Source organism: Ictidomys tridecemlineatus, chromosome 3 (genome assembly GCF_052094955.1).
Source record: "Ictidomys tridecemlineatus isolate mIctTri1 chromosome 3, mIctTri1.hap1, whole genome shotgun sequence".
Taxonomy (NCBI): domain Eukaryota; kingdom Metazoa; phylum Chordata; class Mammalia; order Rodentia; family Sciuridae; genus Ictidomys; species Ictidomys tridecemlineatus.
Genome location: NC_135479.1, coordinates 35,931,526 through 35,947,311, shown reverse-complemented (window position 1 = coordinate 35,947,311; position 15,786 = coordinate 35,931,526). Strand labels below are relative to the sequence as shown.

At 39.5% G+C, this 15,786-nt stretch overlaps 1 protein-coding gene across 9 annotated transcripts in view; it reads left to right on the top strand.

Moving 5' to 3' along the window:
- Acaca (acetyl-CoA carboxylase alpha) overlaps window positions 1–15,786 on the top strand; it is a 288,856-nt gene that overhangs the window by 220,654 nt on the left and 52,416 nt on the right. For all 9 annotated transcript variants that reach the window (XM_078042389.1, XM_078042384.1, XM_078042383.1 and 6 more), the window contains 4 exons: window positions 2,703–2,799; window positions 6,086–6,182; window positions 8,313–8,448; window positions 15,225–15,402. In XM_078042389.1, coding sequence (XP_077898515.1) covers window positions 2,703–2,799; window positions 6,086–6,182; window positions 8,313–8,448; window positions 15,225–15,402 — 508 coding nt within the window. The remainder of the gene's footprint in view (window positions 1–2,702; window positions 2,800–6,085; window positions 6,183–8,312; window positions 8,449–15,224; window positions 15,403–15,786) is intronic.

Genomic DNA, 15,786 nt, shown 5'->3' with positions numbered 1-15,786 from the left:
GGGATGTAGCTCAGTAGTAGAGCACCCCTTGGTTCAGTCCCCAGTACTGCAAAAAAGAAAAGAGGAAGGAAGGAAGGAGAAAGAGTACACACTAAAGCCGGATCAGCTGGAAAAAAATTCATATATACATTATTTGAGAGAGAATGAGAATGAAAGTTCACCATTTTACAATCTCAGAGAAGTTGAATGATCTGTGTACGGCCACACAGCTATTACTTTAGAGCTCAGGCTTCATTTTACACCTGACTGTAGATATTCTAGAAAAATCAACAAGTTAATGTTGATTTCAATGCCTTTTCTTATTAATCTTAATAAAAAATTTCTTACACTGGCAGAAAAATCACTATAGTAGTTTTCTCCTTGCCTCTTACTTTTTATACATGATTATGATAAGAAGTATGTGCCTAGCCCACCTATCAGCCTTAAAATTCAGGACTTTTATGGAAATGAGGTGAGCCTCTTTTCTCCTGAAAATCAGAACAGTTCTCCTGAGAAATCTAGGGAACCATCTTAACAGCTTCTAAGTTCTATGTCTGACTGTCTCATCTGCATGGTGGGGACTGTGAAGCCCAACTACAATAACCGAGAGTTCACTCTACCCTAATCAACATATAAGGCAAGAGGGTTTTTTATTTTATTTTTATAGTGATTAAAATAAAGTTTAAGCCTGGTGCAGTGGCGCATGCCTGTAATCCCAGCGGCTCTGGAGGCTGAGGCAGGAGGATCGTGAGTTCAAAGCCAGCCTCAGAAACAGAGAGGCACTAAGCAATTCAGTGAGAACCCTGTCTCTAAATAAAATGCAAAATAGGGCTGAGGATGTGGCTCAGTGGTCAAGTGCCCCTGAGTTCAATCCCCAGTACCAGGAAAATAAAAATATAAAGAGCTGCAACATGTTTAAAAATAAAGATAAATAATGACAGAAAATTATATTGGGGGGTCAAAATAGGAACAATAGATTAGCATTTTCAGGTGTTTTAGTCAGCTTTTTTGTTGCTATGATTAGGCAAGAAGGTTTATTTAAAAAAGTAAACATTTTCAACCAGGCATGGTGGCACATGCCTGTAATTCCAGTGAAGGCTGTGACAGGAAGATCTCAAGTTCAATGACAACATCAGTAATTTAATGAGATTCCATCTCAAAATGAAAAGGGATAGAGAGGTAAAATGTTCTACAATACCCCTGGGTTCAATCCTCAATATCAAAGAAGGGAGGGGAAGCTGCAGATTTTTTCACTTGAAATTAATTCTGTACTTCCTAATCATTATTAAAGAATTATAAAATGATCTGGGCATGTAAAGTTAAAATTTGGTTAGAACCTTCATCATTCCCCTCATTCATGGTGTGAACAGAAGTGTGGGTGTAGATAGGGGTTATCCCCGTCATTATTAATGAGAACCAGAGAATAAAATGAAATTTGTGATAAACTAAGTTTTCTATTTTTTTGTATAATATTTTTTCATCGACTCCCCAGTAATTCATCCTGCTGTCTCTGTGTAGCTAACACTCGCTCCCAAATCGAGTGACTTCAGATTTTAATTTAGTGGAAGCGTTAAAGAAAGCAGATGATTCCCTGTGATAAGTTAAAGCAGATATCTTCTAGGTGAAAAGTTAAAGTCATTTATTAGAGAAGATAGTGCCATGATATTCTTCAAACTGACGCCCAACACGAGACCAGAATCTAAACGATCGGCTTTGGGCTCACGATGGAGAGATAATTTTGAAATGGATGATCACATTTTACACTGGGGCCATAGAGGCAAGGAATGTAGAACACAGTAATTACAAGTTTAGTCTTGATAAAACACTCTCCATCCTGTTTAAGTCAGCAGAGGTTAGCTTGCTCGAATCTTCACTTTTAATTGGTTTTGGACTTGAGTTTTTACAGGGTGGAGGGCTGTGTTCAAATTAGAAGAATCACAGAGAAACCATGAGCTGAGAGGGCAAACTAGGAAACAGTTATTTGCAGAAGCTTTCCTAGGGCCTTGGTCAAACATTTATACCTGTGGAACGAAAGTTTTTAAACTAGGATATTGAAAGTACATGTCTTGCCAATGAAGGGAATTTTCTGTGCAAGAGAGGTTAATGGCATTAAGCATTATGCATCTGAACCATTATGTTTTTGCTCTGTCAAGAGTATGTGGTCATGACCCTTTCTTGTAGAAAAATTATACTTTGGATCTCTTACTTTTCTAGCAGAAACACTGAATCCCTTTTCTTTTCCTCAAATTTGGGTCCTCATCTGATCATTAATACTTATTTGACTGCTTTCATCTTTCCATTAAAAGAAAATCAATGGAATCAAACAAAATTGTAAGACGAGTTTCAAAATAGAAATAGACATTTTTTAAAACATCTTTAATGACTTGGCTGCCTTTTGACAAATGCTTGTGGTATCTTGAAAAAAGCCAAGTTATTTATTTAAAAGCATGCAAACTCTCTGTGCTAGCTGAACCCCATCGTTTAACAATAAATGATGCTTTTGCTGATAAATGATTCTTTTTATGCAGACTAGCAAATGAAATAGGAGACGATGTCTGAAGGCAGATGAACATTTGGCTGCCTAATGCTTCCATCTATTATAATATGGTTAGAAACAACAACAAACTCCCCCAAATAATCCCCCAGATCCCACCTTAAACTCATCAGTTCCAGCACACTGTCAATGGATTGACTGTCTTTATTCTTTTTTTTTCCTTCTGTAGCCCAGAAAGGTCAGTGGTTGAGTGGATTTTTTGACTATGGATCTTTCTCAGAGATTATGCAGCCGTGGGCACAGACTGTGGTGGTTGGTAGAGCCAGGTAAGAGCTCTTTTATTTTGGAAGCTCTCTTTTCTTCCATCTGAAAATAAGAAACAAAAGGGCCATGGCCATATAGATTTTTATCAGTAATGTTCTCTTCATCAAAACTTTCTAAGAATATTGGATTATAACCAGGCCCAAGGTGTTACTTGCTTCCAGTAGTCATTTAGAGTGTCACTCCAGTGATGCATTTAATACAAAGGCTGATTCTGACAATATTTCCTTTTAATAATGCTGCGAGGAAAACTCTTTGGGGGTGTAATGCCCAACTACAATAGCCAGAGCCTACCAATGTCTTCCCCTCCCCCATAGACTACTTTCTTTTAGGAACAGGTGACAAGTGAATCAGAGACTCATCTGCTTCTTATGTAAACTGAGAGAAGTTCCATCATGGCATCAAGATTACTTAAGTGACTCATGTACTATATTGGATTACAATCAGATTTGAATTGTACCCCCTCCCCCCTCAATAAAAAAGTTTACCTGAAACAGGAATGAGTAAAATAAGCTGGTACAGGTTGCCGGAATACCCATGTTTTGTAAGTGGGAAATTGAAGTTTCTATTAAATTTTAATACCCACTCTAAGAAGTGCTTCACTCAACAGCAAGCTCTGTGTGAAATAATCTGCAGCTCTCAGTATAACGAGCACCTGCCAAGGCTGATCTTAATCTAGTTCTGCACTGCGGAGACATGCTGCCCGAGGGACCTGCATCTGGAGCTCACCTTCCTCTCGGGGGCAATCAGTTTTCCTTATCTTGGTGAAAAGTGGCACCTGCTCAAGATTCTCAAACATGCCACATTGGGTTGAGATTTAGATTCTAGCCTTGAAAATAATTCTAGGCTTTGTGGTTTGCTCAGTACAGCAGGTCAGCACGCCTCATGCTGCCAGTGACAGGGAGCCATCAGATGGCAAATCCCACAGACAGGGTCTTCCACTGTGACTCTGAATAGGATTCGGGTCTGAGTTAGCTCAGATGGAAACTCACAGAAACTAGCTGCTTGTTTCCTTTTGCATCTCAGGTCTTTTACCTCACCCCAGGCTTCTGGGTCCCAGTGAGAATTATTTTTTGTGCCATTAAAATTCCCACTGGGGAGGCAGTTGTGGGGCATGCATGAGAGTTTGTGTCCTACTACCCAGGACCTATCAGCTCATTACAAAGAGTCCTCATGTCACACTAGGGCCAACTTTTTTGAGAATTTGTCTCTTATCTGTTCTGCTTCAGTTTTCCTATCTATTGAAAACATGACAGATTGTAAGCCTCACAAAACCAAGCCTTTGTTAAGGTCTTTAAGATTTTCCCTTGGGAAATAAGAGAACAATGCTTTACACTTATGATTGGAAGAACAGGAATCATTCTGCAACCAAGATCAGTCAAGCTTGGCTGTGGTTAACTCTGCCATTGTTTATTCTGACACTCGCTCTGACTTCTTCCTTTCTTTCCATCTGATGAGTTTTGGGTTTCTTACTCCAAACATGCACATACTCACAAGTATATAAAACACAAGTACAGCTACCTTCTTTCAAAAGCAATGGCATTTCAAGAAATAAATATAAATGTATTCTTCTGGGATTGTTACTGTAAGTGCTGCCAAAACTCATCTTTGGTATGTATGTTTGGAATACGTGTGCTATTGGCTGTAAATTGTCTTTTATTATTCCATGGCACCTTGTCCAGGGACACACTATAAAACAAGATGTAGCATCTTCATGTGCTAGCCTGATAAAATTTATATGAAGTATAATAGAAAACAGAAGTTGTTCTGAGCTGTTTTCAAGTTCAATAAATAACTGTAATACTCGGATAAAGATGTTCTTTATTAGGTCACATGGGCCCTAATATATAAGTTATAAGTTACCGATTTAGGGTGGCTTTTGCAATTACAAGTTTCCAGTTGGATTGTTAATCATTGTGAGCAGAAATATTTCTAAGCCCTCCTGTGTACCTCCTGCTCGTTGTCTGGTTGTCTAGAGGGCTTTTGATTCTGATTCAGTGCGGGCAAGTGACAAGGGGGTGGGTGGTCTCCACTCAGTCCCCCATTAGGCCTGTTGTGATGACAAGAATCCATTTCCAGTAGCCAATGTAACAACCCAAAACCATCCTTCATGGAAAAGTTTGTTATGGAGATGGTGTGGGGAACAAGAGACTAGCCCATCCCAGCCCTAGGCCCAAGTAATGCAACTGAGAGTGAAGATTGAATCACATTTTCCAGAGTAAAGACTCACCCTGTCTTTGCATTTCTGTATTCTCCCTTCCCTCAATCTCTCTTCCTTCCCCCATCTCTGCCCCTCTCCTCTCCTGCTCTCTGATTTTCCTAGGAAGTCTTTATGAAGACTAAGTTTAGAGCGTCTCATGGAGTATAAATGTAAAAACATTAAGTACCTGAACAGGTTTTTTAATTAACTTAGCTTTGAGATTAAATATATGCCTCCAGTGTAGATTCTGAATGATTTCTGAAATTGTCCCTGTCCCATTGTTCTTTTCCCGTGAAAGAAAAACTTAAGGGCCCATTTAAACCACTTCCCTACTCTTTGTACATATTTTTCATCATTCTCATGACACACCAACACACAATCCCCACTGACACACCCAGTGGCAAAACCTCTGTACCTTCAAATCTTGCACCACATTATTCATATTCCACAAAAACTACAGCTCTACAAGCCATGGTGGTGCATACCTGTAATCCCAGTTACTCAGGGAGCTGAAGCAGGAGAATCATGAGTTCAAGGTGAATCTGGGCAATTTTGTGAGGCCCCATCTCAAAACAAAAATTAAAAGAGCTTCGGATGTAGCTCAGGGATAGAGTAGTTGCCTAGCATGTACAAGGCCCTGGGGTTCAAATACCACCAAAAAAAGAAAAGAAAACTATAGTTGTATTTTCACAGGACCAGGACTCATGAAAAGTTACCAAAAGTTTCAGATTCCTACTACCTTCCAGACTATTTCCCTCCATATTCACCAAGAGATGCTCTAGAGTGAATAGAGAAACTTCATTTGGTAGATTTGTATGTGCACTGAAATGAGTCTAAATATAGAAGATCCCCTTGTTACAGCCCTGTTGGCGCTATCCAGAATAGGAGTGATTCCAAGGATAGTTTCCCACCATATTTACAGAATAAATACTAAATCCATATTCTCACATTTAGCCCCTAGAAGTTAGATTCCCCCCTGCTGTCTGATTTGCTTCTAGTTTTAGTCCCAGTGATGATGTGGGATTGGAAAATAAACGACTAGCTATAATTTTGACATGCATTGGGTTCTGATGTGGCTTATTTTTTATTAGGCTAGGAGGAATACCTGTGGGAGTAGTTGCTGTAGAAACTCGAACGGTAGAACTAAGTATCCCAGCTGATCCTGCAAACCTGGATTCTGAAGCCAAGGTAGGTCACCTAGAGTGCATTGTGTGCCTGTGCTTAGATCTTGTTTCCCTTCAGTGCCTGTGGATGCAAGGGACAATTTTAAAGGGAAAGGGCAGCAGCAACCTTGAATGATTTTAGACCATCATGTGTTTGTGTGTGTGTGTGTGTTTCTTTTTTGTTTTTTGGTGTTTTTTTTTTTTTTTTGGTATTGGAGACTGAACCCAAGGGTGCTTAATAATTCTCCCACATCCCCAGCCCTTTTTGTTTTTTGAGTCAGGGTCTTGCCGAGTTGCTTAGGACTTCACTGAGTTGCCGAGGCTAGCATTGAACTTGCAATCCTCCTGCCTCAGCCTCCCAAATTGCCAGGATTATCGGTGTGCATTCCCATGCCTGACTCATATGTTCACTTTTTTTTTTTTTTTTAAGAGCTGGGGAGCGACCTCAGGACCTTGTACATGCAAGGCAAGCACTCTACCAACTGAGCCATATCCCCAGCCCTCATGTGTTCACTTTTAAGATGACTCTAGATAGACAACAAGTCAAGTTCTATCCCCCAAATGAAATAGGCCTTTACATTGTTCTTACTGAAATCAGAAAATGTTCTGATTTTGTTGGAGAGATGCTGTTACAGAAAGGCAACTGAGATAGCACTGAAGCTCATCTGTTGTAGATTCTCTGAACACACACATGGAAGAGCTACAATTAGAACTGATAATGCAGTCTGCCCTATCTCCCGGCATGGACACCACAACCCCCCCACTCACTACCCCTCTTTTTTTTTAACCACTCAGCTGCATCCCCAGTTCATTTTTTAATTATTTTTTATTTTGATATAGGATCTTGTTGAGTTGCTGAGGCCTTGAAATTAGGATCCTCTTGCCTCAACTTCCTGAGTGTGATTACAGGCATGTGCCATGGTGCCAATTTCAAGTTGCCTTCAAGAAGATTGAATGAGCGCTGGGGATGTGGCTCAGTGGTAGAGCACTTACGTAGCATGCATGAGACCCTGGGTTCCATTACCAGATCTGCCTTAAAAAAATAAATAAATAACAGAAATATGAATGGGGGTTGGTTCCTAGGCCTGTATTCTCTCATTAGTAAGTTAGGTTTCCCCCTTTTTTCTAAGGAACACTCAAAAAGAAGAATATTTAAAAGGTCCAGGATCCTTTCTTTTTCTCTTCAAAAGTGGTCTTGGGGGTATACTGCTATCAGTTCCCCTCCTGTATTGTGGGAGTTCTTCTCTTCTTACTTAAGTAAATACTACTCTGTTGATGTTGAGACTGAAGAGATGGTGCATGCCTATAATCCCAGCGACTTGGGAAGCTGAGGCAAGAGGATCTCAAGTTTAAAGGCCAGCCTCAGCAACTTATTGAGGACCTAAGCCACTCAGCGAGACCATGTCTCAAAAAATAAAAAGGGCTGGGAATGTGGCTCAGTAGTTGAACACCCCTGGGTTCAATCTATAATACACCCCCATCCCCCAAAAAAATGATCTTGATAAACTAGTTTTCTTTCTTTTTTTTTTTTTTTTTTAAGAGAGAGAATTTTTTTTTAATATTTATTTTTTGGTTTTCAGCGGACACAACATCTTTGTTTTATATGTGGTACTGAGGATCGAACCTGGGCCGCACACATGCCAGGCAAGCGCGCTACCACTTGAGCCACATCCCCAGCCCTGATAAACTAGTTTTCATTTGGTTTTATTGAATTTTCAGGTTTGTTTGTTTTGCATTGCTGAGTTTGAATCCAGGACCTTGCACATGTGTTCTACCTCTGAGTATATTCCCAGCATCCCCATTTTTTATTTTATTTTGAGACAGGGTTTCACTCAATTGCCAAGGCTAGCCTCGAATTTGTGATCTTGTTGCCTCATCCTTCCAAATACCTGGAATTACAGGCATATGCCACCTCATTCAGCTTGACTTTTCATTTTTTAATACATAAAATCTTGTTCACCTTGGAGAAGTTCTCCTTTAAGCTGTGTTATTAATTTTTTTTAAGTTGTCAATGAATCTTTTGTTTATTTATTTATATGTGGTGCTGAGGATCAAACCCAGGGCCTCACACATTCCAGGCAAGTGCTCTACCACTGAGCTACAACCCCAGCCCTGTGTTGTTAATTTTATCTTCTTTTTTGACCTTCCCCAATAGATAATTCAGCAAGCTGGCCAGGTTTGGTTCCCAGATTCTGCGTTTAAGACCTATCAGGCTATCAAGGACTTCAACCGCGAAGGGCTGCCCTTGATGGTCTTTGCCAACTGGAGAGGCTTCTCTGGTGGAATGAAAGGTGACTAATTTGGTTGTGGGCTAGAGGGACAACACTGATTACTGGATACCACGTGACATGGGGAGGGAGTAGATCCTGCAGATTCTGGGGGTATGATGACAGCCCATCACCCTAGGCTTTTGTGGGATTATGCTACTCTAAGATTCCTTCTGAATTGCAATTCAAATGGAAAAATATGGTATGTTTTATTATTCCTTACCAAATTACAGAATAATCTGTTAGTTACGAAGGTGGGCTACTGTTGTAGATTTTGCTTTCATAGGTAGATATTGTACCGTTCTGATGGTCCTAGAAAGTAGGATTGTACTTGTCCCTGTCCCTCTTTCTGGGCATGTTCTTCATTCATATTACTTTCTAATGTTGTATACTGACTAAGATAGATACTGAAATTAGCACAAACTAGAAGAAAATGAACAAATTCTGTACCAGAGGCTGTTCTTTGTGGTAATTTGTGATACATTTTATTATTATCCACCAACAGCCCTGGGCCAGTGGCTCTAGCAGATTAGACCATTATTATAAAGGCTCTACTCTGTGCTATGGGAATTGCTTAGTGATTAGGAAGTCCATATCACCATTAAATGAGAAACCTCCAATGAGCAAAGCCACTATGGATAGTACATGGAGGGCCAAAGAAAACACTCCACCTCTTATAGTGGTAAAGTGTCCTCTCCAATGCAGAGATCCATGGCCAGGCTAAGGGCAGACTCTATATACATCTGGAGGCTGAGAGAGTATTCTGATGGGTACAAATCTCATTCATCTCAAGATTCAGAAATAGTAGAAGGAGGAAGGAGCTGACACACCTAGGGAAGTTCCCCTTTTATAGATCATCAGCCATGTGGTTAGAGGTATTTATCATTTTCCCAGTGATTTTCCCTTGCCTGGCTAGGAAAAAGCCCTGTATGATCAGGCTTGCCTCGTAAAATGTAGACTAGGTTAATTTTTGTTTGGTTGATTTTAATTTGAAAAAATTCTTATTTGCTAGAGAACTACCACATTTTGTGTTTTTGTGCTTTTCTTGGGGGAGATTTGACTATACATATAAATTGTGTACTTTTTTAAACTGTGAAGGTGATTTATTTTTTGACCAAGATAATAAATCAGTGGAAATACTGTGAGACATTGAGAGTGTAGGTTAAACAAGTCAATCCTACATATCTTTACTGAGTTTCTGAGTGCAAGGAATTATGTCAACCACCTCAGAGCTAACAAAAATAAGTAAGAAACAGATATTACCTCAAGAAGTCAGGAAAAATGTCCTGGGCAGAATGGCAAAGTGATAACTATAAACACAATAGCAGGGTGTTCAAAAGGGGATAATATCATGTGGAAGCCAGTGGGAGGGAGACCTAACACCCCTTTCATTGCTGTATTTGAGGTTCACATAGTGTCAGATTTCACTCCATCTCCACTTCCTTGACTGTAAGATGTATGTTAAGCCCTGACCGGGAAGCAGTGCCAAAAATGCAGTCTTGATGAGTCAGCCTGGAGATGATACGCTAACTAGAGTTCAGAGTTCAAAAGTTTCAGAAGTGTCACTTCTAGGAAAAGCTTCAACTCTGCTACATCTTTTGGCTCAGGCCCAGATTGGCTGCTAGCCCTGTGACAATAAGAACAACAACAATTAAGATTCACTGAGTGGGGCTGGAGTTGTGGCTCAGAAGTAGAACACTCACCCAGCATGCATGGGGCACAGTCATCACAACCAGCACTGCTAAGGGATAACTTATATTGTTATCCATGTTTTACATAAATTGGGATGGAGGGTAAGTGAATTTCCCAAGATGGTTTAGCTAAACAGTGACACTTGGGAGAGTAATATAGTGATGTAGTATTGTAGACTGACTTCTTAAAACTCAGTTGGCTGATCTGCAAGCCCAGAACCAGAACCAGATCCTAGAACATTCTGGAGAAAGTTATGACCCACCTGCTTCCCCCTTCCTTTGGGGATATCCTTGATTATTGTGAAAAGAAATTTCAAAAGCTCAGAAATATTATATTTTATTATGGTAAAATATATATTGCATAATATTTATCAATTTACCATTTGTAAGTATGCAGTTCAGTAGCATTAAATACATTCACAAGATTGTGTAACCAGCCTTAGTATATCCTAAACTTTTTAATCATCCCCAACTTACGCTCTGTACCTGTTAAATAACAAGTGCCTGTTCCCTTTTCTTTCCTGCCTTTGGTCAGAAATGAGTTCTTGGCTTAATATAGAGCAGGACCAGTTTTTGTCTTCTGAATTTTGGTACTAATGAGTCTGTTTACACATCACATAAGACAGATAAGCTTTAGGGAAGATAGAGATCTATGTGGAAGTAGGAGGGGGAGAACAGCACCATTCATATTTACATACAGGTCAGGATGTTTCCTGCATATTATCTCATGTAAAGGGACCTAAACTGAGAGCCTCTTGTCATTCTCCACATCCCTTGGGGAGATGTTTGCAGTTTTGGTTTCAATACTGGCTAGGGATTATGCAGGGAGGGAAAATAAACAATTATGCCATCCCTCAGTGCACACAAACACACAGCCAGGAGCCGACTGCACTGTGGGTAAAATGACTCCAAAATTGTGTGTAATGAGTAGGAAAAGATTAGAGACAGCTCTTGCTATGCTGAAAATTGACATTAGTGGAGGGGAAAAAAAAAACTCTTTACTAGTCGGCCTAGGAGGTCTAATTCGAGCAGTAAAAATATAAATAAATAAATAAAAGCTTGTCAAGATGGTATTGGTGCTTTTTTTCCAATGAGCTCTATCTGGCTGGAAGGCTATTCAGCATAATGCAAAATTAAATTATAAAAATTGGCTGAATATTTAGATGGAAGAGCCATTTGGAAGCAGTTTATTTAGACGAACCGGCAATGACCCACAACAGGGAGACATCAAGCGTGAAATTTACTAGAAATTAGCACCAGGGTCCCAGCCTCAGCATGAATAGCTTGATAGGATGCAAATCCCAGTGATATTAAGCCGCCTCACTGCTGGTGCTACAGGGTCACTCTCAGTTGGCTTTTCATGTTATACTTATTATTTTTTTCCTGGGACAGGTTATAAATAACAATAAAAAAACACATTTATTGAAAACTTTAACTGGAATGAAGTCTATTTTAAAGTCTCTGATTATTTGGATGTTGAAATACAGTGTCTGCTGGCCATAATGAACTCGTGAGAGACATTATGTATATTCAGCTTGTGTATGCCTAATGTTTACCTTCAGCTTCTAACAGATAATCTTGCCCAAACCAACAAGATCTATTCTATTCCAGTTTTGAGAGTGTGGGGCACTGTGGAAGCATTTTCAGTCACTCTGCTTCCTTGTTGGTACATGTGGCTGCCACAGTTTATCCATGTTGTGTAACAATGAAAGCCTTAGGCAGGTTTGGTGCCTGGATGCTGAGAACATGCTCCAAAGGCTATTTGTGATCACCATTCATGCAGATGTGCTTTATTTACCCAGAATGCTAGAAAACTCTAAGCTCCTGCCTCTCTGGTGAAGAACCTATCAATATATTCCATTCCAGTTGCATTTCTCAGGGCCTGAGAACTGACAACATATGCATAGCTTTGAAATTCCCTAGATTGATTTCTAGTGTAAACCCTTGGGGATCCCCTTCCCTGCTACTCTTGACTGTGTCTTCACTCTGTCTGTTAAATAGGAAGGGATTTTAGACAATTTTATGTCAGATTGTTGCCAAGTATTTCAACCTGCCTTTCAAAATATGTGATTTGGGATACCTGGAGTCCAGTGTAAGCATACTGATTTGTAGAGTTTGTTTATGTTTGTTTATATTTTAATAGCTTGCTTTATGTTGATGCAGGTGTTGATGTTTACATTGTGGGTCTGTTGGTGTTCCAGGTGAGATCAACCTGGTGCTCTTTTCCTAACAATAAGAACCTGAGTAAAAATTAGGTAGTAGAATGTGGACTTTAGAACCAGAAAGACCTGAGTTTCAGTCTTCTCTCTGCCACATAACTCTTATTTAACTAAGCTTCCATTTACTCACCTATAATTTGGATATATAAATTAGATGATGTTCTTATGACTGCATGATTCATATGTTTATGTGCCGTCATGATCCCTGGTACACAGTAAGCTAGCTATGATGTCAAAAAAGAGGAACCAAAATCATTACACACAAATGAAAAATATACACACACTCAACTTCATTCTAAACTATTTCCATATAGCATGAAATCAACTGGGTTTCTTTATTTTTTTTTTAAATTAAGTGAATGAGCCTGTAATCCCAGCTACTCAGGAGGCTAAGGCAGGAAGATCTCAAATTAGGGGCCAGTCTGGGCTAGCTAGTGAAATCCTATCTCAATTAAAAAAAAAAAAAACTGGGGAGATAGCTCATTGGTAGAGCACTCCTAGGTTAATCCCCAGTACCGCCAAAAAAAAAGGCAGTGGGGGGGAAGAAAGGAAAATAAATTTTAAGAAAAGTCTTCCCCTTTTAGGAGTTAGATCTGTTCAACACAATATAGAGATAAATTTTAGTATAGATATGTATGTTTTTTGGTACTGGGGATTGAACCTGGTACACTTAGTTACTGAGCTACATCCCCAGCTCTTTTTCATTTTTTGAAATAGGATCACACTCGGTTGTTTGGGCCTCCCCAAATTGTTGAGGCTGGCCCTTTGAACTTATAATCCTCCTGTCTCAGCCTCTCAAGTTACTGGGATTAGAGGCATGTGCCACCATGCCAGCTAGGTATGTTTTTAACAAATATAAATGAATAAAGAGGCTGGAAGCTTTGTCTTCATTTACTTGTAACTTTTTTTTCTTCCTTTTGCAGGTAGAATGACTTTTTGTGCAATCTTCTTCTATTATTTTGTTTTCACCTTTTATCTACACCTTCCATTTCTTCTCTGGACAATACTGACAAGGGCCACTCCTTTCTGTTACTTGTTCTGAAACTGTACTCTTGGCAGCACTGAAAAATGTACTGCTAATTAGACAATTATTTTATTATGTAGCACTGGTTGAAATATCCACTAAAGAATTAATTTAGTTAAAATAATTTGAACTGAGCAATTATTTTCATAACCACAGAATTAGCGTAAAGCGCTTAAAGTCCTTTATTCCCTGCTCTTCATACAGCAGTTGTATAATTAGCAGTAAATTTTTTTGGTCTTTACTTTTCTCCCAAAGGAATAAATGTCTTTGCTCTGATCATATATACAGAGTATATAACCATACACCATCCATGTAGAGTAGGGTATGTTTCCTGGGCAACTTGAAATTTCTGGAGCCTTTACAACCCAGATTGGGGCAATGGAGAAAGGCATGTGCCATGGAGTGGACTGTGCGCATTGATAGTTTGTATATAGAGTCATTTTTACTTTGGGGAAGGTGGCGGTTTAATTTGCCAGTAACTACAATGAAAGCAATTTCTATTTGGCTTGCTCTTAACTTCCTGAAAAATGCTTCTTTGCCTTGGATTTCCAGAATTGATTTATTCCAAATTGAGATCCTCTCTTTGATAGGAAAGTTTGAATTCAGTTAAACCTGTTATTTGGTGTTTAGAAAAGATCCATTGTGGCTCTACTGAAATACCCATTAAACACCTGGAATCATAAACCTAAGACTTTAGCAATACTTTAGGGAACTGGGAAATGGATAGTGGTCCATAAAAAAGTTGGGAAATAAGCCAGGCATAGGCACGTCTGTAATCCCAGCTATTCGGTAAACCGAGGCAGGAGGAGCACAAGTTCCAAGCCAGCCTAGTCAATTTGGTGAGACCTTGTCTCAAAAAATATAAAAGGGTTGGGGATGTAGTTCAGTGGTAGAGCACTTGCGTAGCATGTGTGAGACCCTGGGTTCAATCCTAATTGCCTTCCAAAAGAAAAAGTTTGAGTAATAAATAAGTTCATCCAGCTTTCCAAGGGCTCACTTTATTTATGCACTAGCAGTCCTTTTCTTCAGGCTACTATTGGCCTTCAGGTTTAAAGTATTCTTTAGCAGAATGAAGAGTTAACTAGGCACTTTATGTGGCTGTGTGATATTTTCTATACATTTATATTTAATTTTCTCTCATTGATATGCTATAAAAATTCAACTATTAAAGAATTAATTTGTTTTTCTTTCTTGTTACATTTTTTCCAGAGTATGTTATATGCTTATTCATTCCCTTATTCATTCAGCAGATACTTATTGAGCACTAACTGTGTTCTAGGCACTGGGTAGGATACTGGGGATACAAAGATGAAAAATAGTTTTCAAAGATAAATTTTTGAAGGATCCATTTCCACTAGCTGCACATTTTAAGAGCTCATCGTATGCTAAGAATCATGAGAGGAATTGAAAAGAGCTAGAATAGTTCCTTCCTTCAGAAAACTTAATGTAGTGGGAGAGATCACATATTGACATGAAAAATACTCAACGTTTGTAGAGCAAGTATGAATTAATGTGGTGAAACCTGAGAACAGAAATTCAGGGATGATGTAAAATGGATATGCTGTCTGGAGGGCTTGCACACTGTCTTATGAAAAACAGTACAATTCTTTCTTATACTTTGGAGGATCCTCCAGAGTCTTGAGTGGGATACAGGGAAAGAAACCAATCCCGTTAGTCTTTAACGTGGCCACACAGGACATGAGGTGTCTGAAACCTGTCACCTTCAGCAGTGAGCAGCCTCTCTTGGAGACATAGTGTGCAGTAACAATTTTTTTTTCTGCACATACCATGGTGTGAACAATGTTTGGCAGCACTACTTTGGGAAAGATAAGTTTCATGATTTCTAATTTGTCTCATTCTCTGCAGATATGTACGATCAAGTGCTGAAGTTTGGTGCTTACATCGTGGACAGCTTGCGGGAGTGCTCCCAACCTGTGATGGTTTACATTCCTCCCCAGGCCGAGCTGCGGGGTGGCTCTTGGGTTGTGATTGATCCCACCATCAACCCCCGGCACATGGAGATGTATGCTGACCGAGAAAGCAGGTAGCGTGCCTTCCTTATTTCTATTCACTTTCTCTCAGGATCCTCTAGCTTTGGCTTCCTCCTGAAGAAAATTATAACCAAGGAAACTTCATTGAATCTGTCCATTCCCAAAGGACTCCAAGGACAGAAAAACAGGCTTTCTAAATAGTGTTTGCTGGCATAAGAAGGAAACCAGGCTAGAGTCAGGCTTTCTCAGTATAATTCCCCCATCCCAGATTCTTTTACTTAGTCTTCCCTTCCAGAACCTCCAAACTCAGAGAAATTTCTCCTCCCACTTGTTATTCAGATGTGCCTACTCACCGTCTCTTTTTTAGGTGTGTGGCAAAGGGGACTTAGAATGAGTTGACATGGAAAGACTGGCCTGTAAATCTGAAGTTCTAGGGG